The sequence below is a fragment of the Lissotriton helveticus genome, chromosome 7 (genome assembly GCF_964261635.1).
Source record: "Lissotriton helveticus chromosome 7, aLisHel1.1, whole genome shotgun sequence".
Taxonomy (NCBI): Eukaryota; Metazoa; Chordata; class Amphibia; order Caudata; family Salamandridae; genus Lissotriton; species Lissotriton helveticus.
The window spans coordinates 595,213,201-595,239,280 of NC_136068.1; the positions used below are offsets into that span (position 1 = coordinate 595,213,201).

At 46.5% G+C, this 26,080-nt stretch overlaps 1 protein-coding gene across 1 annotated transcript in view; it reads right to left on the minus strand.

The window, feature by feature from the left end:
- Positions 1-23,781, minus strand: part of DOK3 (docking protein 3) — a 123,701-nt gene extending 99,920 nt beyond the window's left edge. Inside the window, exon 1 of the mRNA XM_078652764.1 lies at positions 23,545-23,781. Coding sequence (XP_078508890.1) covers positions 23,545-23,601 — 57 coding nt within the window. The 5' untranslated portion in view covers positions 23,602-23,781. The remainder of the gene's footprint in view (positions 1-23,544) is intronic.
- Between the last annotated feature and the right edge of the window lie 2,299 nt (positions 23,782-26,080).

Here is a 26,080-nt window from a genome sequence, read left to right on the forward strand (position 1 = left end):
CGCTTTAATGGATGAGTAAATATGTTCCCGCAGCCACATCGGATTGTCACCCACAGCACAGGTCCCAACACCTTGCTGCATCGTGGGTAATGCTCACATGTCCCACCACAACAGTTGACATGTCTCAGAATGCATGTGCGTGGAACTACGCGTGTGTACACACACCTGTGCAAGGTGATGCAGTTCCATGGGCGGAGCAGCACAGCGTCGTTTGGTAACATCCCCAATTGAGACATACTGCTGGGGGGAGAGTACACACATGGCAATGTAGCACAACATGTGACCTTGTTGGACCCTTGCACCTGATCACTGACAGCAGAGCAGACAGTCGGCGCAGGCCGGTGGTACAACACAATGCAGATCCCATGGGCTGCGAGTTGTGGCCCCTCACACGGGGAATGAGCAGACGCCAAACATCACGTGACTCATCCAGCAAGGCAAGGTGGGCTGAGACGGTTGCTATACGTAATGATTTTGTGTACATTTTTACCTCTCCATTTCTTGCACCTCGACATGTTCCCATGCTGCATGTAAGTGTCTTAAGCATTTCCCTGCATGTTGTGGCCGTTGCCTTGTCCGTACTGACACGCACATGCCAATAAAGTATATGCAACTTCACTGGTGTCTAAATGTGATGAGTGTTGATTAGATTGACAAATCGTGTGCCACAATGAGCATTGACCCTACACAAGGAGGGACTGACATGACCCATGTACAATGGGGGTGGGTCCCTTTTGACAGCTCCACCTCTGTGAGCCAACAATTGTTTTGGTATAGCTGCTTGCAGACCTGTGCACTTACGTGTTTTCAGCAATGTGAGTATGGTGTCCAACCTCTGACCATGTGGAGCAATGTTATGAATCACAACAGAATGTGTCCACACAGATGTGTGTGAGTAGGTATGCGAAATGAAGTTCTGTTGTCACGTGTGATAGAGGACACCACTGCTACCGATTTGGTCATTCCTACACCCAATCCTATTCAAGACATGGACGGGTGCCTATGTTTGGGGGTTGCGAGATTATTGTTCATGTTCAATGAGGCCACAGCTAGTTCACACCTTCACAGTCATCTAATTGGCCATGTGGCTCAGGGTCAAACATGCACATTGATGTCATTTACCAGGGTGTACCTTCTTGTGCAAATACTGTCCCTACACCCATCCATACTTTCATACTTGAGTGAACAGTCATGACACATATGTGTGATTTCGAATGTTTTATTCACATTCTGGTGGATGCCGGTGCTGGAGCAGCACATGGCCAAGCCAAGCCCACATTACATGGTAGCCCAGTGGTGGGCCAACCAGAGTCCTTTGGGGATTGAAAAGTGAATTGGAAGAGGGAGAGTGCAGTCCGCAGCACGATTGCTGTGTAATTGTCAACCAGTGAAGATATGGCAGTCCGTGTCGGGGTCCAGGTGAATGTCGCAAAGTATTCCGGGTGTCAGTGGGAGGTGTTGTCCCAGGGCATGATGCTTAGGGCTGAACCAGGCAGTGACAGGCCATATGGAGGTGATGGATGCTACCACCTCCTTCCTCACACAGTAATTACCATCCACATCTTACTCCTCTGATACTTCTTCTGTGTCTGGTGTGTCAGGTGTGTGTGGTGGTGTTATGGCTGCATCACTGTGTGCCACTGACGCATCAGGGTGTGAAGGTGCAAGGGCTGCATCACTGTGGGCTACTGACACATCAGGGGTCGGAGATGTGTGTGTCGAAGTTCCCGCAGCAGTTATCTCGGACAGGCTCAGTGGCAGCAATGGCAAGATGAGGAACTGCAAGGCATGGAAGATCCCAGCTACATCTCGCTGGTGTTCAGCCATGGAAGCCATACTTCCAGCCTGCATCTGCTCCATGGGCTCCATTGTCCTGCACATCTGTGCCAACTCTGTGCTGTCATCGCTGGTGCCTGTCTGACTAGACAATTCTTGTATTCGAGTAATGGCCCCAGCGATGTCAGCCAATGATTGTCAGGGAGCATGGTGCGGACAGTGGGTGTCCGTTAGGGACTGTAAGTAGTCCCTGATGGGAATCAGACACCCATGTATGGCATTGAGTTTGGCTGCCATGAGCTCAAAACCCACCCGCAGCTGATCAGCCATCTCCACCTGGCAATCCAACACTCAGCATTGAAATTCCATGTGTTGTTCGGGGGTGTCCTGGGAGACAGCAGTGGTGGTGTGTGTTTCCTGCTGTGTGGTCTGTGCAGGTGGTGGCGTCACCTCGGGGCAGCTGGGCTGTCCTGCTCCTGGGGATGGGGTGCGGAGGCTGTCCATTATCCGTTGGAGGGTGTCTGAACATATGTGAAGGTTGTCCTCTTTATCATCACTGATGAGTTTTGTGGTCTGCTCTGCAGTAGGTGTTGATTGTCCCTCTGCAATGTTAAGGGGAGATGCAGGTTAACAGAGTATCCCATGTATGTTGGCGCTTTGCAGATGTTTACATACAGACTGCATGACTATGTACATTCTGACTGTTTTGGTGGAGCTGGCTATTTGATGGCAGACAGTGGGAATTTTGACTACATGGCGGATGTCTGGTTGTATTTGTACATTATCATCACACAGTGTCAGGCAATGCCAGATGTGAGTGGCCAGTTACTACGCACAAGCGGAACCTGTTGTGTCCTCTGTCCTGTGGTGTAGGGGTTGCACTTTGTACCACATTGCCGTCATTGTTGATGTTCTGTGATTCCTATGTGTGTGTGCTGCATTATGGGAGAGTAGCCCCTGGAGCTCTGATTTCTTGGACCCCTATCCCTTTGAGGCGTGTGCGTGTGAATTGTGTGCTTGTCAGGGGCTGAAATGTTTGTGACTTGGGTCATCTGTGCTCTTGGACAGATATTGTGGTCTTGTGCATTGTTTGTCTGCTGCGTGTACTGGACGTCATGGGTTGTAGGTGCACGTGGATGTTTCAGAGTGTGAGCTGCTCCTTTACGGATGTGATCCACACTGGGCCACCTCAATGTCCAATCGTGCACCATGTCATGTATTTTGGCTACAGCCATGCTATCGGTCATGCAGTGTCACTTGCATAGTCTGTGTGGCTCACACAGCCACTTCTTTTCTGGATTCGGCACATGTGCATGGATAGGTTGTGTCGCTGGTGATTTGAAGTGGGCCCATATGTGCACATGGTGGACGGGGGCCTACTTGGTGTTTGTATGTGTGCTGCAGTGTGCCAAGGGCATCAGGGACATGTTCCACAATCATTGTGCATGTGCAGTGTGCTACACATGATGTGCATGTGTGCCATTGTTCTAATCTTCCCCCGTTCCCCCAGTTCCTGGTTGTTACTCACCCTGTTGCTGTGGCTCAGGTCATATCGAGCTGTGTCCAGACCCCCGATTCCTGCCACCGTCTCCACACTGGTGACTGTGGCCACCATTTCTTCCAGCTCATCCATCTCCTGCACTGGTGCTGGACTCCCACCTCCAGTCGCCGTTGCTGCCTTCCTGTTGGCGGCGAGTTTCTGTTTGGTCTGGCTTTGCACATCATGTCAGTGCCTCTTCGCCTCCTCCATTGACCGCCTCGACACTTCGACTGCATTGACGTTGTTGGTGATGGTCCACCATATTTCCGTTTGGGTTGCAAGTGCTGCAGTGGAGGTGACGAACAGTTGTTGGTAGTGTTCTATCACCTCCGTGACGATGATCTAGTCTTCCTGCGGACTGAACCCTGTCTTCCTCTACGTCTTCTCCTTGCCCTTCCCCAAACACAGGGTTCCTAGCTGGTCCACCGTTGGGCTTGTGGGGTTCGGCTTGTCCTCTGCACTTGGTCTGGGTGCATCCATGGTGCTACGCAGTTTGATTTGGTTTTGGTGTTTTTTTTTTTGTTGCTTTTATAGTGCATTTCCCCGCATGACAATTACAGGCCTGTCGCTGGTTTTCGCTGATTTTGGTATTGCACTTTGGGGTATTGCAACTTTTTGGCGTTCGTGTATCGCATTTTTTGTTTCTCGCATTGATTTTTATGCGGTCATTTGGCGCATTATCCTGTTACTATCTCATGGGGCCGCCGGGTTGGGAATTGGACGTTAAGACGGTGTTATTTTCTCGCGATAGACTGTGATATGCAAAGTTGCGGTAAGCTAATTTTGCGATTGTTATCACTCGTTCTTGAGAATATGCCCCTACAAGTATTAACCCATTTCCCCATAGACACACAATGGGTAAATCCCTTTCAATACATCATGCCAGAGTCTTTAATTTGCTGCAGAAGACAGCATTGGAGGCGTGCAATCTGGAGGGCATTAGAAGGACAACAAAGCTAATTAGAAATGTTTTAACAGAAGTGGAGTCGTATCGGTGTAAAAATGGATTCCTCTAATGCATGGTGGTCATACAGTCAGAGTGGAAAAACAAACATACTCCATCCCAATAATGGGGCAGATGTGGCCACTAATCGAGTTTGTACGCATTAACACAAACAAGTAGTCATTACACTTTTCAATATTACAGCAAGCAAGAACGATAGTTCGGCGGCAGCATTTTTCCACATAAATATTTTCTGCACTTGCCACATTTTTTTTGTGACACACTTTACTGACATTTTCCTTGTACTTGAAAGAATTTCAAGGATAAGTAAAACAGGGTGAACTCGGCTCATGCATCTTACAAAGCAGCTGAATCACTGACACTGAAGTAAGACAAAAAGCTGTCAATCTGTTTACAATCAAGGAGGTAACATGCAAAGAAAAAGCCATGAGAACCATATGGGTGACATAAATTGGTGACATAAATAAGTGCCAGGGGTTAGTACCAAGAATCCAAGGCAAGAGTACCCAACCGATTTATTAATAAGAGCTACTTAAGTTAAATGAAAATCATCTGAGCTCTACGTTATTGTTGTTGTAATAGTCATTCAAGATTACATTACTGGCCACCACCTACAAGTTTAACAGCTATGATCATCTCTTTGCAACAGACAAGGTTACCAGCAGTAATGTAAAAAAGGTGTTTGTCAATTTTGAGAGCGGCTACGTGAGTAAAACATAATAGCTATGGCCGCAATACCCCTGCCACCAAGGTAATAAATTAGTTATATGTCACCCCAATGCCTCAAGATTTATTACTGAAATATCAGTTTTTAATATATTTTGGAAATGTACCCGTTTTTCTCCAAACATTGCTTATGAGCTCTGCAATTACACACATTCTCATCTTGAACCCACTCAACTTTGGTATACCCTATATTAATTTAACCATGCAAAAGCCTCTAGTTTAGTAGGGTGGACTGCACACATGAGACCTACTTGCAGGTAGTTGGAGAGCTACCAGCTGCTCATGAGCTACTCGGAACAGTTCTCTTTTGATAAAAAGTAGGAGAACTGTTTTTCTAAAATTAAACAAGTATGGGCATATCTTGCCCCTCAAATCCTATCCACTTCGACCACTGGGTAAACCCAAACCCTATAATATTACAAACGTGTTATTGCTGCATGATCACAGGGATAAGACTGAAAGAGTGGTCATTGTTTGCATGGCACAGGGTTTGACCATCACAGCACGGCAAGTGACCAACTCCCGGGAGCAGACCTAATGCAGCTACCACCCTAGGCCGCCACAAACTCAGATTTTTACTATGATATTTTTGTCCTCCATGTTGGCGCAGTACTTACCTTTCCAGCCTAAGTGACCATCAAGTTCGCTTGTATGGTCAGGCCAGCTCTGTTGGTTCAACCAAAGCACTACCACCCTTTTTTGGGTAGTGGCCTAGCTAAGGAATCTTACCATTTGCCTGCCATGGGTTGGGCTACTGGCTCAGATGGACATGTAGCTCATACTGGCAGAGCCTTATGATGGGATTAGAAATTGGGTGTTAAGCTGGTGGTAATCAGAGGGGACAAAACTGGCCGTCTCAGAGCATATGATCGTCTGCAGAGGAGCTGGGAGGAGCACTCGAAAGATGTGCTTTACATGCATTTTAAATTAAGGGCTTGTGTATATTTAGCCTTTACTGTAACTTGCAAAGCAGGAAGGTACTTGGAGGGGGTTCCTGTTGCAAAGAATCACTAATGTTACATCGCAGTGTGGAAGCAAGACTAAGAAAGTCATAGGCAAAGACAACAATATCAACGACGACGGGAGGGGATGCAAAGAACAAGGACTCAAAGGGAGGGGGAGTAGAACAAACAACAACAATAGGATACGGCCGGTGCGATGAACAATGACCAAGCAAGGACGACAAGGAAGCAAGTACGATGGAGGAAACAAGAAATAAAAAGTACCTGAATCAAAGAACAGGCAGCGAAAGGACTCTAATCATGCAATCAATCAGTACTTGGTCCATACACTATTGACGAGACAAACACACAAAATAAGAAAGTGAAACTGACTAGTGCTGACCAATGACAAGGAAGGAAATGAGAGTAACAATGAAGCCAACCAATGATAAGTAATGGGTGGGTTCTAAACCCTTTTCAAGTTTTTCTCAAGAAACAAAAGATCTTGCAGGTCTGCAGCGCATGCACTTTCTAAGACGAGATCTAATGAGGTAGAGAGATGGTGGAGCTGAGAGGTACAAAGAGAAGTGTCAGAAAGATAGAGAGTGGTGAGGCAGTCAGATTGAGGAAGATAGAACAGAAAGGCAGGTAAACATAGAGATGAGATTTAGAGAGAAAGGTAAACTAGATGCAAGAGAGAAACAGAGAGGTGAACTGAAAACAGAGCAGCGAGGATCAGTGATAGGACGGGTAGAGAGCAGAGTAAGAGATGTAGAGAGGAAGGCACTGAAAGTGGTATGGAGAACGGTGAGATTATGAGAGAGAAAGTTAGGAAAGTTTGGATAGGAAGAAGTGCATTTATGAGAGAGGCGAAAAAGACACCAGTGAGGTATACAGGATTAAATAGATGTGAGGTAGAAGAGGAGTGATGAAGTAAGGAGAAAGACATGGGACAGAAAGATAGCTGTGGCAGAGTAAGACAGGTAAGTAGTACAGAGACGTGAAATAAAGGTAGCCAGAGAGAGAGGTAGGTAGACAAATGAGGCAGCATGGTGATGGATTTACTGATTGGTGAGGTAGATAGGGGTGTTAAAATAAGATAGAGAGGCAGAAAGAGGGGTGAAGTATTGAAACTTGAGGTAAAAAAGAGGTAAGACGGAAAGGTAAGGTAGACATGGGAAGCTGTGGTGAGGAGTATGAGGAAGGTAGAGTATTTAGGTAAGAGGAGTAATGTCATGTAGGGAGAGAAAAATGAAAGGGTAATCAATAGGTGAGGAGACAGAGTTGTAAATACAGAGGTAGAGAGTTTCGAGTCAGGAACTGGTAGAGAAGGAGGAACATGGGAGCCGCATGGTAAACGACTGCTGACCGCCATGAGAGGAAGGCGAGTGAATGAGGGTTTGAATGTCTCTCCGGGCCTCCCACCCGATCAAAGTATGACGGTTTGTTCTTGCTCAAGTTAAAGAATTAGAAACCTGCCTACCTGCAACAGATGCATCCGTGTCGGGTGAGCCCTGTGAGAGGCTCCAACCCCAGCGAAACAGGGGAGGCGGTAACGTGGCAGAGGGTAGCGGGACTGCGGCGTCGCCTACGAACAGTGCGAATGCTGAGGGGAAGAGCCAGCACAAGCTCCCTGGAGAAGCGTACAGTAGTTTCGATCAACCGGAGAGGGGGCTCTGCCAAACTGCACCAGCTTGTGGGCCCTTAGCACGTTCAGGAAGGCTGGAAGGGCTTGAGTAAAGGTCTGCCAACACTATATTATCCCCCTATGGAGAAGGAAAGCTTTCCGCTTGCAGAGAAAGCTGGTGCAAATACTTAGAAAATATCAAGGTACATCAAGCGCACTAGGACTCTCTGTATCCTTGGGAAACCCACTGGGGTAAGTCACAACTTTAAATTGCCTCTAGCAAAGGTGGTCCCCGGTTATATCACTACTGGTAAAGTTGGGGGCCCATTCCCTCAAAAGTTGTGAGGGCAGGGAAACCTGCAAGGCAGTCGGGAAGAGCCCACGTGGAAGGGGGGGGGAAATCTAACCTCTGCAGGTTAAAATGACCCCATTTCTCAAATCATACTATAAAGTTTTGACACACGTAATATTATCTGAAGAGATGGGGGTAAAACAGCAGCAGAGCCCCAGAATTCACAGAAGGAGCTTGAGATAATGGAGGTTAACCCTACTATGTCTGAAATCAAAGTAGGACAGGAGGCAAAAAGGGATCCGGAAGTAGAAAAGAATTATGGAGTGGATGAGATGTTTTCAGGTATTAACGTAGAACAGGTTTAGTGTCTTGGCACTTAGAGAGGAAGAGGCGATTGAGGAGGGGTCGCAGCATGCTGATGAAAGAAGCAAAGCAAGAGCCCCCACTCTACAACCAGAAGCCCTGTTGGCTCCCTCGAGCCTGCTGGTTCAATCTGAACCTCTATCGGTTCCTCAGTCTAATCCAGAAGTCCCATTGGCCTCTATCCTTCTGGATCTTAAGGAGGAAATGAGAAGTCGGTTTAAAACGTCAGAGGCGAATCAAGCTGACATTCAAGCTTCCTGCACGGCACTTGCGCAAAAACTTGATGATGTCGCATCACAGACAGGGATGCTAGAGGAGGAAGTAGGCTTGATGAGGAAAGAGATTACTAAAAATACCAAAGGCTTAGAGGCACTGGTTAAAGAAAACTTAAGTCTCAGGGATGACCTGGAAAGAATAGAAATATATTCTCGGAGAAATAACCTAGACAAAGTTTAATTTTTGGGGGGTTTGGGAGGTAAGCCCCCTCTCTCCGGTGGCCCAATAGGCTTTATGCCTGATATTTTAGGGAGGGTTCCTATGGGAGAGGTAAGGGGTAAAGAGGTGCAGGGTAGGGCATTGGGTGGGAAGCAGTGGGAGAAATAATAATCAGTCCTCAATAGCTATATTACTAAGGTCTATTTTTAAAACAGATAATCAGAGATCCAATGAAGTTGATGCATTTCAAGGCAAATGGTTGGGGTTGATAATAAGTTACAAATCGCAACCTGGAACGTAAATGGTTTAAGATAAAAAAATAGACAGAGACTGGTAATTAAACATTTAGAGGACTCTAAAGTTCACGTCATCATTTAACAAGAGACCCACCTAACGGCGAAGAAAAGTAGGGGGCTATATGTAAAACAAAGATGGGTATGGAGCTACGTAGCATCTGATCAATCAGAATATTGTAAGGGAGTTGCAATACTCATTAGGAATGGGTTATGGGTCAGAGTTGAGTTGATCTCATCTAAAACTGACAGCTCAGGTAGGTGGGCTTTAGCTACTCTTAAATGCTCTGGTACAGAGTTTGTTTGTGCTGGTTTTTATGGTCCAAATGTGGACGACCCCCAGGACATTGTGGATTTGCAATTGACATTAGGGGGGGTAACCACACCTATAATAATAGGGGGCGATTTCAGTACTCTTTTAGATCCATCACTGGATAGGTCTACTAGTAGGAGCGGAACCCAAGCCCAAGCGCCAAAGACTAGACAGGCCCTCAAGCATATAATACGTGAATTGGGACTAGTCGATACTTGGAGTTTTTTAATGAAGGACAAGCAAGGCTACACCTTCCACAGCAAAAAGTACCGTCATTTTTCAAGACTGGGTTATTTGCTAGTGGATAGAGTGTGGGCTGGGAAATTAAACGAGGTTCATATATCACCAGGACATATTTCCGAACATGCAATGGTCAGCTTTACATTAAAGGGAATCAATGTAAGGCATAATGCGAGAAGGACGTTGAAAAGATCTTTCTTATTAGATCCTGATGTCTCCGTCCTCTTGAAAAAAGCAACCCTAGAGTTCTTCCAGTACAATGCCCATACAGCTCCAATGAGAGTAATTTGGGATACTTTTAAGGCTTATGCACGAGAAATTTTACAAAGTCAAGTCTCATACAGGAAAATGGTGAATAGGGCTGGGTTAAGGAAATTGGAGGTGGGAAATTGGGTTATTAGAAGTTATGATGCAGCAAGTGACACAAAATATACAAAACAGGAAGGAGGTCTTGAAACAGCTTGAGGAAGCCAGATTGAATTATAAGATCAAGTTAGAGACAAAATGTAGAGACAGCTTGAGGAAGCCAGAATGAAATATAAGATCAAGTTAGAGACAAAATGTAGAGAAAGGTGAGCTATGGGATGTACGCAACATTTTGAATATGGTGAAAAAGCTGGAGCACTGTTAGCATGGAAGTCGAGGGCCGAGAGGGTGCAAAACCATATTGGGGAGTTGGTCATCATTCCCGAAGGTGACATAACGAACAAGGATGAAGAAATACAGGCCAGTTTGGTTTCACTCTTCTCGGATCTATATGCGGAAGAAGAGAGCCCAGATGATAAGACCTTAAAGTGTTGGCTAAATAAAGTAGGCCTCCCAGCTCTAACGATGGAGTGTAGGAACAGTGTAGATGCCTCTATTACAGAGGGGGAAATAAGAGAGCAGCTCCAACATATGAAGAACGGAAAGGCGGCAGGCCCAGACTCTTTACCGGTCGAGGTTAACAAACTAATAGCCGATGAGATAGTGCCAGAAATGAAGTCTCTCTTTAATTCAGTTTATAAGGTGGAAGGGTTGATCCCAAATTCTTGGAGAGAGGCCATCATTACCTTGATCTTAAAACCAGCTAAGTACCCTAAGAAGGCTGATTCATATCGGCCAATCTCCCTGCTGAATGTAGACCATAACATTTAAATGGGTATTTTGGCAGGGAGATAGGCAAAGGTGGCCCCCCAACTGATTCATATCGATCAGAAAGGCTTTGTCCCGAAGAGACAAATACAAGAACTTACATTGTCATTAATCAGAACTATAAAATAATAATAATATTGCCATTTATAGAGCGCCTGGTTACACTAAAACAGTGTGTCCCCGCGCTGTAAATTGCTGTAAGACCCTAGAAGGCAGAAGACCGGAGGCAGGGGGAAAATTAAGCTAGAAACAATAATTGTAATTGGCAGGGAAAAGATGGGTTTTAAGTTTTGAACGGAATCTTGTTTCTGAGGGCTCCATACGAAGATCTATGGGCAGTTCGTTCCAGTGTTTACTTGAACTATAGAACTATAGACCTGGCAGTTGCTCGATCGATTCCGTTGGCGGTGATCACTGTAGACGCCGCCAAGGCTTTCGATCGTGTCAGTTGGGCATTTCTTTGAGCAGTTTTAGGCACAATTTGGCTTCAGTACTGATTTTGTCAGGGCACTTCGAAAACTATATGAGTGCCCCACGGCTAAAATCCTCCTCAAAGGCTCCCTGACAAAGAGTTTTAATATCCACAGAGGGACGAGGCAGGGTTGCCCCCTGTCTCCCCTCCTTTTCGATATTTATATCAAAGCCTTGGCGCACATTTTAAGAAATGATCAGATTATCCCCATACATCAGCTCTCTTCACACAGTAAAATTACCTTGTACGCCGATGACTTGATAATTTACACCTCTGACCCGGCTTAAACATTAATCAGGATGGAACAACTGACAAAAAAATATGGTGCTTTCTCTGGGTATTTAGTGAATCTATCAAAGACAGAGGTAATGTGTTGGAATATGGAGGAGTGGGGTGGTAGAGTGTGTATTCAGATGAAATATCTTGGGATAGTCATAGTAGATAAAATTGATGAGATTCCCACACGTAATCTGAAGAGGGTGGTAAAGGAGGTGGATAGGCTATTAGCCAGGTGGAAGAACCTACCTCTGATCATTTACGGGAGGGTTAACTTAGTAAAAATGTCCGTTTTGCGAAGCTAACATACCTCTTCAACTGTATTCCACTCAATTTCCCCAAGGATGAAATCAATAAAATACAGTGGAAAATATCTAGTTTTATTTGGGCTTCCCGGGGGGTTCGCCTTTCTCGGAAAAAACTAAAAAGTAGCCTTAAGAGGGGATGGTTTAGCATTGCCAGATCTTATGTTGGTAGGGGAGCCCATTTGTTTCACCTGGGGTTTAATATTGGGGAAATGACCAAAGAGTTGGGCCCAGTAGCCTTTCTATTTAAATTTAGAGCCCATAAATTCTTTAAAAAAGTATGGCTAAAGGTTTTAAAATTCACATTGCGCCTTTGGCTTGCAGTAGGGAGGTTAATAAAGATTGGTTATTTTTTAGAATTGGCCCCAATCTGGGAATCCCAGAGGACGCCGGAATGCTTGAAAGATGCTCTAAGTCTGCCCTTAAAGCAGGCAGGGATAACTAAATAGGGAGATTTGATATCAACAGGAGGCGTGACACCCTGGGAGGTATTGAATGTTAGGACGGGCAACAGACTTTCCAGGTTTAAGTATTTGCAGCTTACTTCTTGGTTTTCAACTGTTTCACAGGAAGTAGGGGGTCCATGGAACTTTGAGGCTTCACTCCAGGAAGTCAGCCTGAAAGTTAAAGAAGTGGCAAAGTGGTATGGACTATTTCTGGAGGCAGAGGAAGAAAAATTGATGGCTCCCTTTGCGATCGGGCGGACTCACTTCAGGATGGAAACATTCAATCTCTTTGGACAGATTCACTGAAGTTACTATATGCTACAGTAATACCTGCCAACTTTAAACATCATCATTTCTTTGTCATCCATAGGTTGTATTGGACTCCGCAAAGATTGGCCAAGTTCGTGTCACAGCCGTTCCCCAGATGCAAGAGATGTAATCATCTAAGTTCCAATGATGTTTATGTTTTCTTCACATGCCCAGTGATAAACAAATTCTGGAAGACTGTGGGGGCCACTATGAGGAATATTTTAGAAGAGCATGTAGTTTTGACGGAAACCTTGGTGCTTTTGGGGGTAGATAGTGTAAAACAACACTCCCTAAACAGTAAGCAAAGGGGCTTAGTATTTTACCAGTTGCTCTTGGCCAGGTGGGAGATCTGTAAACATTGGTTGGACCCTCCTCCCCCACACCCCACTGAATGATTAAGTGCATTCATGTGGACATGCAATATAGATATCTAATGCAACCCACAGCGGTCAGAAGAAATTTGGGGGGACTTTCTTAAGTGGTAAGGTTAGGGCCCAGGATAATCCCAAGGGTGGTCAGGAACATCGACATATGGTCCTATGATTACACTAGGCCATGGACTTGGGAGTGAGGTTTTTGCGCCCATAAAAAACAGTGCCATGGAGGTTAAGGGCGTGGTTCTGCAATGGACCACAGACAAACCAAGGGTGTTTACAAAAGGCCCAGAGTGCAGCAGTCTTGGTGATATGAGGACTAAAAAATAAATAAATAAAGGAATTGGTAGAGAAAGAGAGTCAGAGATCAAGGTAGAGAGTGGAAGTGAGATTGAGGTAAAGAGATAGAGGTGAAAAGTGAGCGAAAGATAATTTTGCCAGAGGACTCCTTAAAAGTGGAGATCTTTGGATATTGGATATTACAGACTTTGAAAAGGAGGCAAGAAGAAGTAAGTCGAAAGAGAAGAGTAGGCCGAGTTAGGAGAAAAAAGGAGAAGGGGAAAGGATGAGGGCATGTATGGATAACTGGAGAAAGCTTGCAGCATCGTTACATGTTCCATTGTAGATTGCCCCATTGTCAATTTGCAAAGAACTGATAATAGAGCTGGCTCAGCCAACCCCCATCATTGGTCAGGTCCTCTGGTGGGAATCCTCAGTGGATTAAGCAACAGTGCATCACTGCATCCTTCTGCTACCTATGATGAACCTGTTCTGTGAAGGAGGGAAGATTGCATTGCTACTGCGACGCTGCTCCATTTCTGTGAGGGAAAGACACTTTCATAGCAGCTGCCATGCTACACCGGCTCTGGAGGGAGTGGGGCTTGCATTGTTGCCAGGCCTGTTCTGGGTCTGAGGGAAGTTTGCACTTTTTGCTACTTCTATGGGGTGTAAGCTGTTCTTTTGTTTTAGGATAAGCACGTACTTTTGCTGTTATTTTGTGGGAGGATAGGCGCGCACTTCTGCTGTTATTTTGTGAGAGGATAAATTAGCACTTCTGCTGTAATTTTGTGGTAGGCTGAGTGCACACGGCTGCTATTATTTTGTGGGAGGAAAAGGGCGCACTACTGCTGTTCTTTTGTGAGCAGATAAGATCCCACGGTTGCTTTTGCTATGCAAGAAGATACGCTTACACTGCTGCTGGTATTTTGTGAGAGGATAAACTCGCACTGCTGCTATTTTGTGAGGGGATAAGCTTGCAGTGCTGCTGGTATTTTGTGAGAGGATAAACTCGCACTGCTGCTATTTTGTGAGGGGATAAGCCTACAGTGCTGCTGTTATTTTATGAGGGGATAATATGGCACTGCTGCTATTTTGTGAGGGGATAAGCTTGCAGTGCTGCTGTTATTTTATGAGGGGATACGCTTGCACTGCTGCTATTTTGTGAGGGGATAAGCTTGCAGTGCTGCTGTTATTTTATGAGGGGATAAGCTTGCACTGCTGCTTTTTTGTGAGGGGATAAGCTTGCAGTGCTGCTGTTAGTTTATGAGGGGATAATCTGGCACTGCTGCTATTTTGTGAGGGGATAAGCTTGCAGTGCTGCTGGGTTTTTATGAGGGGCTAAGCTTGCCCTGCTGCTATTTTGTGAGGGGATAAGCTTGCAGTGCTTCTGTTATTTTATGGGGTGGATAAACGCAGTGTTTCTGTTTTGTGAGGAGATACATTTGAACTGCTGATGTTATTTTGCGAGTAGATAAGCTCCCACTGCTGCTGCTCTTTTGCAAGAGTATTAGCTCACACTGCTTCTTTTATTTTTTGAGGGAGTTAAGCTTGCACAGCTCATGTGTGTTGTCCCATTTCTGTGAGGGAGGAACGTTTATGCTGTTACTGCACTCACTGTGTCTGTTCTTTGTGAGAGTGCAACGTGCACTGCAGCTGCCCGTGTCACTGCTGTTCTGTGTATGTGAGGGAATCCACCACTGAGGCGGCACATGCTAATCTATTTTGCGAGCCTTAACGTTAAGTAGAGACATACTGGTAGATCCAGATCTGATCATCAGGATTAAGGAATCCACAATCAGATTCTTTTTAGATAATGTAGGGTCAACAACCCCTGACATGGTGTGGGAGGCTTTTAAGGCCTATATCCGGGGAGAATTCCACAGCTTCACATCTTCTAAAAATAAGAAGAATAGGATAGAATTCCAAAAAATGGAATTTGAGATATCTAGACTTGAGAACGCTAGGCTGAACTGCCAACCAGAAGCCCTCCCCTCTATTCTTAAAGAACTAGAACGAATTCGCCTAGACTATCGAGGCAAGCTGGAGGAAAAAGTAAAAGCTAAATGGAATGCTCATAAAATGGAGCATTACGAATATGGGGAGAGAGCTAGTGCCATATTAGCTTGGAAGTTAAAATTTGACAGGGTTAAAAATAACATTAAGCAGCTAGAAGTAGACGAACTTGGTACCATATCTGGTAAGCATGAAGATATGGAGCGATGCCTGGTTAACCTGTTTTCGGAACTTTATAATGAAGAGGCAGGCCCCGTTGTGGACTGCACCCAAGAGTGGCTTAATAATGTAGATCTGCCGAGTTTGACCATTGACAGCAAAGAGTTACTTGAAAGACCAATAACGGTGGAAGAGATAAAATTGCATAATGCTAAAATCAAAAACAACAAGGCAGCAGGGACAGACGCACTTCCAGGGGAAGTCTATAAAATCCTGGATGATGCAATAACATCTAGACTTCAGGAGTTATTTAACTACATATATATAGGGGGGGGGAGAATACCCCCGTCCTGGAAGGAAGCAACTATCGTCCTTATACTAAAACCCGGTAAGAGCCCACTGAAGGAAGACTCCTATAGGCCAATCTCCCTGCTTAACGCAGATTATAAGATCTTTACAAGCGTTTTGGCAGGGAGATTGGTCAAGGTGATACCACAGGTAATAGGAGAGGAGCAGAAGGGGTTCACTCCGGGCAGATATATACAGGAACAGACTCTACAATTAATCGGCTGTATAGATTTAGCGATAGCAAAGTCAGAACCACTAGCAGTAGCAGCGTACGACGCCGCCAAGGCGTTCGACCGCGTTAGATGGATCTTCCTCTGGGAAACTCTAAGAGTCATGGGATTTGGCCCACTCTTTATATGATCATTAATTAAATGCTATGACGGCGCATCTGCCAATATCCTTCTAAATGGCAAACTAACATCTAGATTCGAAATAAGGAGAGGCACCCGACAAGGGTGCCCGATTTCACCCTTATTATTTAACATTTATATAGAGCCACTGGCGCAAATGCTCAGGCTAGATCCGCAAATAACTCCCTTTCGGGTGCAAGACCTTAATATTAAGCGCTCTCTATACGCGGACGACCTGTTAATATACACTAACAACCCCACTGAGGTCCTCCCAAAGGTCGAGTACTCCCTAAGTGAGTTCGGAAGATTCTCCGGTTATGCAGTTAATACTCTTAAGACCGAGATAATGAGCTGGGGAGTCGATGGCTGGGAAAGACGTGAAGGGCCAGGATTTAAATATTTGGGAATTAGTATAGAGCAAGACCTGATAAACATACCCCTGACTAACCTAAATAGAGTGATAAAGGAAATTGACCATCTTTTCCTTCGGTGGAGAAACCTCCAACTTACAATATATGGGCGTGTAAATATAGTCAAGATGGTAATTTTGCCCAAGTTAACATACTTCTTTAGCGCTATTCCCCTTGAATTCTCCTCTAAGCTTATCGGGAAAATTCAAAGTAAGATCGGTAGTTTTGTATGGGCCAACAAAACCACCAGACTGTCCTGGAAAAAGCTGAAGAGAAGACTACTTAAGGGGGGTCTCACACTACTGGATATTTTCTGCTAATGCCTATCTTTTCAGTTTAAAAACATCCGAAGTCTTTTGACCAGTCCTTGTAATAACAACTGGGGGATGATTTTAAAAACAATGGCAATACACGAGGGAGGTGGAGAAGGTTTTTTGTACAAATTTGGAGCCATAAGGTTCTTCAAGAAAGTCCGACTGAAGGTCATCCGGGCAGCACTTTATGTATGGCAAAATTTGAAAACTAGATGGGGTATAAAATACTACTCAGACTTTGCCCCAATCTGGGATTCTCCTGGGCTCCCTGAGAGCTTGAAGGATGGTTTGGCGGTGCCAATAGAACTTGCAGGTATAGGTAAATGGTCAGAACTAATATCCGCAGAAGGGGTTTATCCATGGGAGGTCCTGAAAGCAAGAATCGGGGTTTCCTTTTCACGGTTTAAATATATACAACTACGCTCATGGTTTGCAGCAGAAAATAACAATATTGGTGGAAACTGGGAAATAGAGCTCAAACTACAAAAAATCCCACCCCCTTTAAAAAGGAAGTCGGAGTATGGTATAGGTACCTATTAGATAGAGAAGATATAGAACTTCCTCCACCCTACATGGTATGGAGAACATCAGTATTAAAAAAAAGTGCTGCAGAATACTTTCTTCCTTCTATCACAAACCTTTATAAGTTCGTAAAACCTGTCTCCCTAAAGAAAAACCACTTTTTTACCCTGAATAGGATTTATTACACCCCTTATAAAGTTGCTAAATTTGTAGACAACCCAACCCCCAGATGCCCTAAATGTGGTATGCTTAAAGCAGACGATCTGCATATGTTTTATGAATGTCCCCAACTTATAGGGTACTGGCAGAACGTAGAACAGGCACTATCAGGTATATTTGGAAAAAAGATCAACTTAGACCCAGCACTAGTTATTTTTGGTTTAAATTCTTCACTTGGAAATTCCATGTCTAGAGCACAGATTGGCCTATTTTTAAATTTAATCCTGTTGGCTCGTAGGGAACTATGTATATTATGGAAAGATCCAGCTGCCCCCCTATATGAGAAGTGGCTTAGAGCCACACTTGAAACCGCAAGGCTAGACCGTACGGAAGGTAACGTTTGGGCGCCCTTGGTGTGCTGGGGAAAGGCACTAAGGTTGGTTTAAGATCGTCCAAGGATTACACCAAGCCTCGTACAAAGAAGCAGGCCTGGCGGCCCGTAGTGTGTGCAGGAACATGGACCATGGGTGTTCAGGATTAAAGAGGTCTAATGTAACGATTGCAGACGCTTACTGTGGTATGAGGACAATCAAGTAAAAAAAAAAAAATCTATTCTGCGAGCCTGAGGAAACATGCACTGTTGTTACCTGTGCTGTAACTGTTCTGTGCACATGGGGCAGGAGTGCTGCTGCCAACCGGGGCTGGATTAGCCATTTAGTGTATTGAGCATGTCCCCGCAGTGCTTACACCCTTGGAGACCAGTTTTTAAATGTTCATCACCTCCTCATAACTTTTTCACCTTAATTAATCACTGAGGCCTGATTTAGATCTCAGCAGATGGGTTACTCTCTCACAACGGTGATAGATATCCTGTCCGCCAAATTCAAAATCCCAGAGAATATAATGGGATTTATATTTTGGCGGACTGGATATTCGTAAAAGTAGAGCAGCTCCTCCCCACCTTGAGACCTAAGGTGAAAACGTACTTGGAGTAATGCAATTTCCAGTAAGTAATTGGAGCATAACCTCTGCCTTCAGCTCCCCAGGCTTTATAGTAGGTAAAAAAAGAGACAGGAAGAGGAGAGAGAAAGGTACACAGAGTGGAAAGAAAGAAACAAGAAGGAAATGGTGGGTGGGTTAAACTTTTCAGCGGGGCTGCTTTTGGTTACCAGTCGGGCCCTGCTGTGAAGACCTGTTTTGCAACTTTCCCGTTTGTGAGGGAAACTTCTGCAGCTTCTGCAAAAACTGTAGCCTCACTGTGTGCCAGTGAAGCTTGGTAAAACCTTCTTCACCGCACAAATGCCATTACCAATTGGCATCGTCAATGAAAAATGGTTAAATCTCATCACTGAGAAAAAAATGTTTATAAACTTGACCTTCTGGTCTTATTTTCACATCACCAATCTGTCAGTCTTGGATAAGGTGTTAAAGTAGATTGTGGTCACACATCTCCAGGAATATTCTGATAAACATAACTGCCTGGTAAATTAGTCATTCTGTAGTAAATAGTTGAGTACAAGTGCTTTCAGTCGTGTAATGTGTCCGTGAAATTTCACCTGGGACTTTTACACTCTCACACTGACAAAAACACACACACTCTCTCCTTTGTTTTGAGTATATTGTGTACCCCTAACAATCCGTACTCCTTTCTTTTTCCACTGCCCCTTAAGCCCACCTCAAGTCCTGCTTCTCATATATGTTTTAATGAGAAATCCCCACGCGATTGTTGGGAAATCTGAAACTCACACCCCCCAAGTCATAGTAACCAAGCAACGCCCCTACTTACCGTCAAAAATTCGGTCCTGTCCCGTCTCCAGGAGTCCCCATTCCTCTTTTGCTTAGCACAACCTCAGTGTACCAACCTTCTCTTCTCCCGCCCACTGCCGCATCCACTAGCAGGCCTTTAAGTGGGCCAAATCCTACTGGGTCTCAGATGCGGCAGCAAGTTAAAAAAAAACTTTGAAACGTATCCGTATCAGGCCCTATATCCATGAACTTACCTTTACAGGCAAAAAAGACCAATTTCTTAACACTGACTGTAACAACTCACAAGGGAGTTCATATCAGTGATGCAGTCTCAGTACCATCTCATGTTTTACTTCATCTTGCATCCCCTGACAGTATTAGTTTTTTCCATCTGGTGTGTTTCTGTAGTTTTTAGGTCTCGTCCTTTACCATTCCGAAGGAATGGGAAATGGCGAGAATTCAAGTGCTCGAACTGATTGTCAAACCACCGCTTTTTTTCGTGGCGTTTTCTTCGAGTGCACGTACAGGCACGCGCTTTTGGCCCATACACTTTCATGGCCATCTGTTCCTCAATGTCCCTCCCACCCTTCGTTTGATCTTGCCGCGAGTTCAGGCTAATGGCCCTCCCCCAGCACAGAGCGCGCATCGCGGCCGCACAGCACATCAAAGGGCTTCTCCCAGCGTGTGCTGTGCGGCTTCTCCTCCCCTAATTATGTGGCCGGCCGTACTTGTGTTTCCCGGCCGCTTCCCGGCCACTCTTGTATTTAATTAGCAGCAGCAGCATTTCTCCTGCGCCAGGCCACATCAAAGGCTCTGTGCCACTTTCACCCACACAGCAACACTTACAGACACGCAACGCCACTCACACCCACGCAAGCCCACTATCATCCACGCAACACCACACTCACCCACGCAACACCACTCACCCAAGCAACACCACTCACACACGCAACGCCACTCACCCACGCAACCCCACTCATCCACGCAACGCCACTCATCCACGCAACGCCACTCACCCACGCAACACCACTCACACACGCAACACACCCACGCAATGCCACTCACACACGCAACGCCACTCACACACGCAACGCCACTCACACACGCAACGCCACTCAGCCACGCAACGCCACTCACACACGCAACGCCACTCACACACACAACGCCACTCACACACGCAACGCCACTCACACACGCAACGCCACTCACGCAAGCAACGCCACTCACACAAGCAACGCCACTCACACACGCAACGCCACTCACACACGCAACACCACTCACACACGCAACGCCACTCACACACGCACGCCACTCAAACACGCAACGCCACTCACACACGCAACGCCACTCACACACGCAACGCCACTCAGCCACGCAACGTCACTCACACACGCAACGCCACTCAGCCACGCAACGCCACTCAGCCACGCAACGCCACTCAGCCACGCAACGCCACTCAGCCACGCAACGCCACTCACACACGCAACGCCACTCACACACGCAACGCCACTCACACACGCAACGCCACTCACACAAGCAACGCCACTCACACACGCAACGCCACTCACACACGCAACGCCACTCACACACGCAACGCCACTCACACACGCAACGCCACTCAGCCACGCAACTCCACTCAGCCACGCAACGCCACTCAGCCACGCAACGCCACTCAGCCACGCAACGCCACTCAGACACGCAACGCCACTCAGACACGCAACGCCACTCAGACACGCAACGCCACTCACACATGCAACGCCACTCACACACGCAACGCCACTCAGCCACGCAACGCCACTCAGCCACGCAACGCCACTCAGCCACGCAACGCCACTCAGCCACGCAACGCCACTCACACACGCAACGCCACTCACACACGCAACGCCACTCAGCCACGCAACGCCACGCAACGCCACTCAGCCACGCAACGCCACTCACACACGCAACCCCACTCACACACGCAACGCCACTCACACACGCAACGCCACTCACACATTGTGGGTGCAGCTTGTGGGTGCAGATTGTGGGTGCAGATTCAGAGTGCAGATTCAGAGTGCAGATTGTGGGTGCAGATTGTGGGTGCAGATTGTGGGTGCAGATTGTGGGTGCAGATTGTGAGTGCAGATTCAGAGTGCAGATTCAGAGTGCAGATTGTGGGTGCAGATTGTGGGTGCAGATTGTGGGTGCAAATTGTGGGTGCAGATTGTGGGTGCAGATTGTGGGTGCAGATTGGGGGTGCAGATTCAGAGTGCAGATTGTGGGTGCAGATTGTGGGTGCAGATTGTGAGTGCAGATTCAGAGTGCAGATTGTGGGTGCAGATTGTGGGTGCAGATTGTGGGTGCAGATTGTGGGTGCAGATTCAGAGTGCAGATTGTGGGTGCAGATTGTGGGTGCAGATTGTGGGTGCAGATTGTGGGTGCAGATTCAGAGTGCAGATTCAGAGTGCAGATTCAGAGTGCAGATTCAGAGTGCAGATTCAGGGTGCAGATTCAGGGTGCAGATTGTGGGTGCAGATTGTGGGTGCAGATTGTGGGTGCAGATTGTGGGTGCAGATTCAGAGTGCAGATTCAGGGTGAAGATTCAGGGTGCAGATTCAGGGTGCAGATTCAGGGTGCAGATTCAGGGTGCAGATTGTGGGTGCAGATTGTGGGTGCAGATTCAGGGTGCAGATTGTGGGTGCAGATTGTGGGTGCAGATTGTGGGTGCAGATTCAGAGTGCAGATTCAGAGTGCAGATTGTGGGTGCAGATTGTGGGTGCAGATTGTGGGTGCAGATTGTGGGTGCAGATTGTGGGTGCAGATTGTGAGTGCAGATTCAGAGTGCAGATTCAGAGTGCAGATTCAGAGTGCAGATTGTGGGTGCAGATTGTGGGTGCAGATTCAGAGTGCAGATTCAGAGAAAACTCAGCAGCACCACCACCATTGCAATGCAATAGGTCTCGTTTTAACGCAAATTTAAGCTATAGGCCTTGTAAATGACAAAGCCTTTTATTTATGTTCCAAAAACCAGAACGCAAAAATAAAGGGCATTATCATTTACAATGCTAATAGTTCAGACTCGCGTTATTGCGAGACCTATTGCATTTCCAATGCTTGTTTTATTTAACATAGTACGGTTATATAGTGCATTCTGTGAAAAGAGTTGTCTGCAGGTGTCTGGAATAGTTCAGGGTGTAGGTGGGTGCTAATGGAGGCAGGAGAGAGAACTCTGGTGCTCAGGCTGAAGGCAGTGCAAGTTTCTCACAATGCCAATCAGCGGGTCGTAAATGTTTAGACTTCATGCACATCCATTCCTTGGCCTCTCTGCAGGATATGTCACAACCGTGTTTTTATAGTAGAGTGTGTTTTGCATGTTTGGGGTAGGCGAAGAGATAAACAGACGTACATTCAGAGTGAGAAACCAGTATTGAAGAGGAACGACTTGTAGTGTGAGATAAGTACTGACTAACAGAGTAAGAGGCTGCACAGGAAAGTGGTGGGAAGAGAACAAGAGTGACGAGACACTGCAAGGACCACTTACTCTTCAGCAGCCTTTAGCAATGTCTCAATCACAGTCTTATATGTTCAGTATTGAAACATTTTCAATTCTAATTATGAGCAACAAAACCATTGTTAATCATTTAATTGATACTACTAACAGGTATTGGCAGGACCAATAGGTCTGGCGTGTTTAAGAGATACACTCTTTGTTGTGTTGCATCTGTGGGGAAAGACGTTTTAAAGCATGGGCGAAGTGGGTTCTGGCCCAGGGCCCCAGCCTTTCAGGGGGGAGGGGGGGCTTATAGAGCCAACTTTATTCTGCAGTCTTGCCCTGATGACCTTGAATAATTTTTAAACAGATTTTTTTAAATACCTTTTTCCTTCAATGTATTTATAATGTGGCTGAAGTATGAGAGTCTATTACAGACATTTTTCGGAGAAATGTTTCATGCAACATCCATAAAAAGTTTATTTTTAGATCAAAACAGGACATGATATATGAGAAATCGGAAGGTGTCGCAGAGATTTATTTGCAGTATTATTAGTGTGTTGTGTTATTGAAAACCCACGTCAATATCCCTCAATATTAGATGTAAACATATTTAGAATTTTGACGAGTGTGCCTGTGCACTGTCGTTGACCTGGCCAAGGAGGACATGAACGAGATTAAATGGGATCATAAATTCAAAGCGGTTCCAGAAAAAGGTCCCCCAAAAATACGTTTGGCCCAGGGCCCCCAAAATCTTTAAATTGTCCCTGTGTGTGGGTGCAGTTACAGAAAAATCACAGAGAGGTACACAACATTTTTTTAAGAGTTTCCTTTTGAGAAAGGAGTCCTAGGTACGCTTTTTTTTGCCGCGCCCCTCTAAAAGACGCCTGGTCTGTTTTAATCTCACTTCAAGTGTTGCCCCAACTCTGAATCCTTTCAGGAAACTCACCTTTCCCAGGATGTGGTGTTGCTGATACACAACCCCCTCTTTCACCAGACTGTCCATGGTGCTCCACGGCAAGTCGTCAGCACGCGCCTCTTCCTGTGCAGCGGGCGCGAGAGAGAGGCTCTCCGTCCACCGTAGCAAGTTAGGGTGTAGCTCCCACCCTCAGGAGCTGCAGTGAAGCTGACCTTGAAGTCCCCCTCAGCAGGGAGTTCCAGCGCTCGCGCTCACCCACAGGGCAATGTTATTCTGCGGCACACAGGATGCTGGATATACTCAGTACGTATGTTTCTTTTTAAACTTCCCCTTCTCGACAACTTCCCCGTTTTGGATGGCCTGCCTTGAGGTGGTAGGTTAAATATAGAATAGAAAGCCCTGTGGTGGCAGGTCGCAGTTCCGCTTGAAGGACGCGACCGCTGGGCCGAAGCCAGGGTTGTTGAGCTGAATGTCTCCAAGCCACTGAAAGATCTACTGCATCCCATCTCCCCTCCTTGCTCTCATTGGTACCCTCCCATCAGACAGCTCCAGTGAGGCCGCAGTCCGTACCAACGCACAGGAGGTGATGTGTAGCCTTAATTAAAATTATTAAACGGTTTCATGTCACCAAAGATGCGGTGCTCCAGTCCAGGGCTGTTCTTTTGCTAATCATTGTTTTCATGTGTGAACTGGATTGAATGCATGGATTGGGTTACATGAGTACAATACACTTATCCCATTAACACTGGTCCTGGGGTGTAGCTTAGTCAGTGACATTGAGGGGAGGGAGGTTGAAGCTTAAATTTCCCAACTGAAAAAAAGGTGGGCTGCAGGATGGAGGGGTGAAGTGACCCAGGTTCAGGATGGACCATTTGCATGAGCAACAGGGTCAGTTGTGATTTGCATTAGGTGGCCCTCTGTCTACAGTGGCACAGTGGGTGAAACATAATGGGTTGGACTGCGACACAGAGCAATTACCACTGGTTAGACTAGTCGCAAGTATTCATTCCATCACCCTTTGGATATCTGATTACCAGTAGTATGCGTGGACACTTAAAACTGGCTCAGCCAGATACACCTACATTGTTTGATTGTTTCTATCCATGTCCTGTTGGGGGAGGGAAGGGATTGGAGGGGAGTTGAGGAAGGAGGGGAACTGTTTTTCTGGTCGTATTTGCATGGTTGGAAGAAGGTCATGGGGCACGCAGGAGTTCAAGGGACAACGCCAGCAGTGAAACGTGGGTATGGCTAAGAAATGGGACAAGAGCCTCAAGATACTGAGCTGGAACATAAATGGGCTGGGGGACAAGCTCAAACGAACTATGGTGTTACAGTTCATAAAACGCCACATGCCTGACGCAGTAATGCTACAGGAGACACACTTACTAGGAAACACCTGCCACGCCCTGAATAGGTGTGGTTACTCTTTGATAGTACACTCAGGCTTCACTTCGGGGTCCCGGGGTGTGGGGATCCTTCTCCGACGTACCTTCCCCTTCCTTCCAGATCACACTGAAACAGATCCATTGGGTCGCTTTGCAGCAGTCTCAGGAAAATGGGAGGGGCGCAGGTTGACTCTGGTCCCCACATATATCCCGCCGGGTCTCCAGACGCAGGCACACACTGACCTGGGTAAACTCCTCCTTTCCATCCCAGACGGGCAATTACTCGTTGGAGGTGACTTCAACGTGGTAGTTTCTGGTACATTGGACAGGCACCCACCCAGGGACATACCTCGGGGGCAGAGATGGCTGGGGGACTTCCTCGAGACATTTGGCCTCACAGATGTCTGGCGTCTGGCACACCAGACGGACACACAGTATACATTCTTTTCGGGGCCTCATCACTCTTTCTCCCGACTTTATTATATTCTACACCCCTGCTCCGTGACACTGAGGTACGTACCGTCACTCATCTGGCAAGGGATATTTCTGACCACTCCCCGGTCATAGCCCACCTCTCCGTCGGGAATAGACGAGAGGGGTGCATCGCACCTATCAACGCTTGGTATCTCCGAAATGAGGACCTCCGAAAGGTGCTACCCTCTCGATAGACAGTTATTTAAAAAATAATGAAGGGTTGGTGGAATCGGCTGTGACATTATGGGAGGCCTTTAAAACGGCCCTTAGAGGAGAGGCCCTGTCGGCAATTGCTGGCCGGCGCAAGGATAGGGAGGCACGGTTGGCTACGGTTGAGGCAGACCTTGGGACGCTGGAGGAGGTGGCACGCAGAGAGGACACACCTGGGACGCGACATCGGTTGTCCCTTAAGACCGCAGAGTACCAGGTCATTGTGACTGAGGCAGCTAAAAAGATGGCCAACACTAGGGAGGGCAGTATATACGATCAGGGAGATAAGGCGGGTAAGCTTCTGGCTTGGCTTGACAAAAAGCAACAGGCCAGTAAGGTTGTGACCTTGCCTCAGACATCAGCGGGCACCACGGTCACTGAACCGCATGACATTGTCGCTGAATTTGCTCGTCATTTCCAGACAGTATATAGCAGGGGGTCCGATCGCCCGGAGGAAGACTCAGTTGAATTACTAGCTGACCTCAGGATGCAGGCCC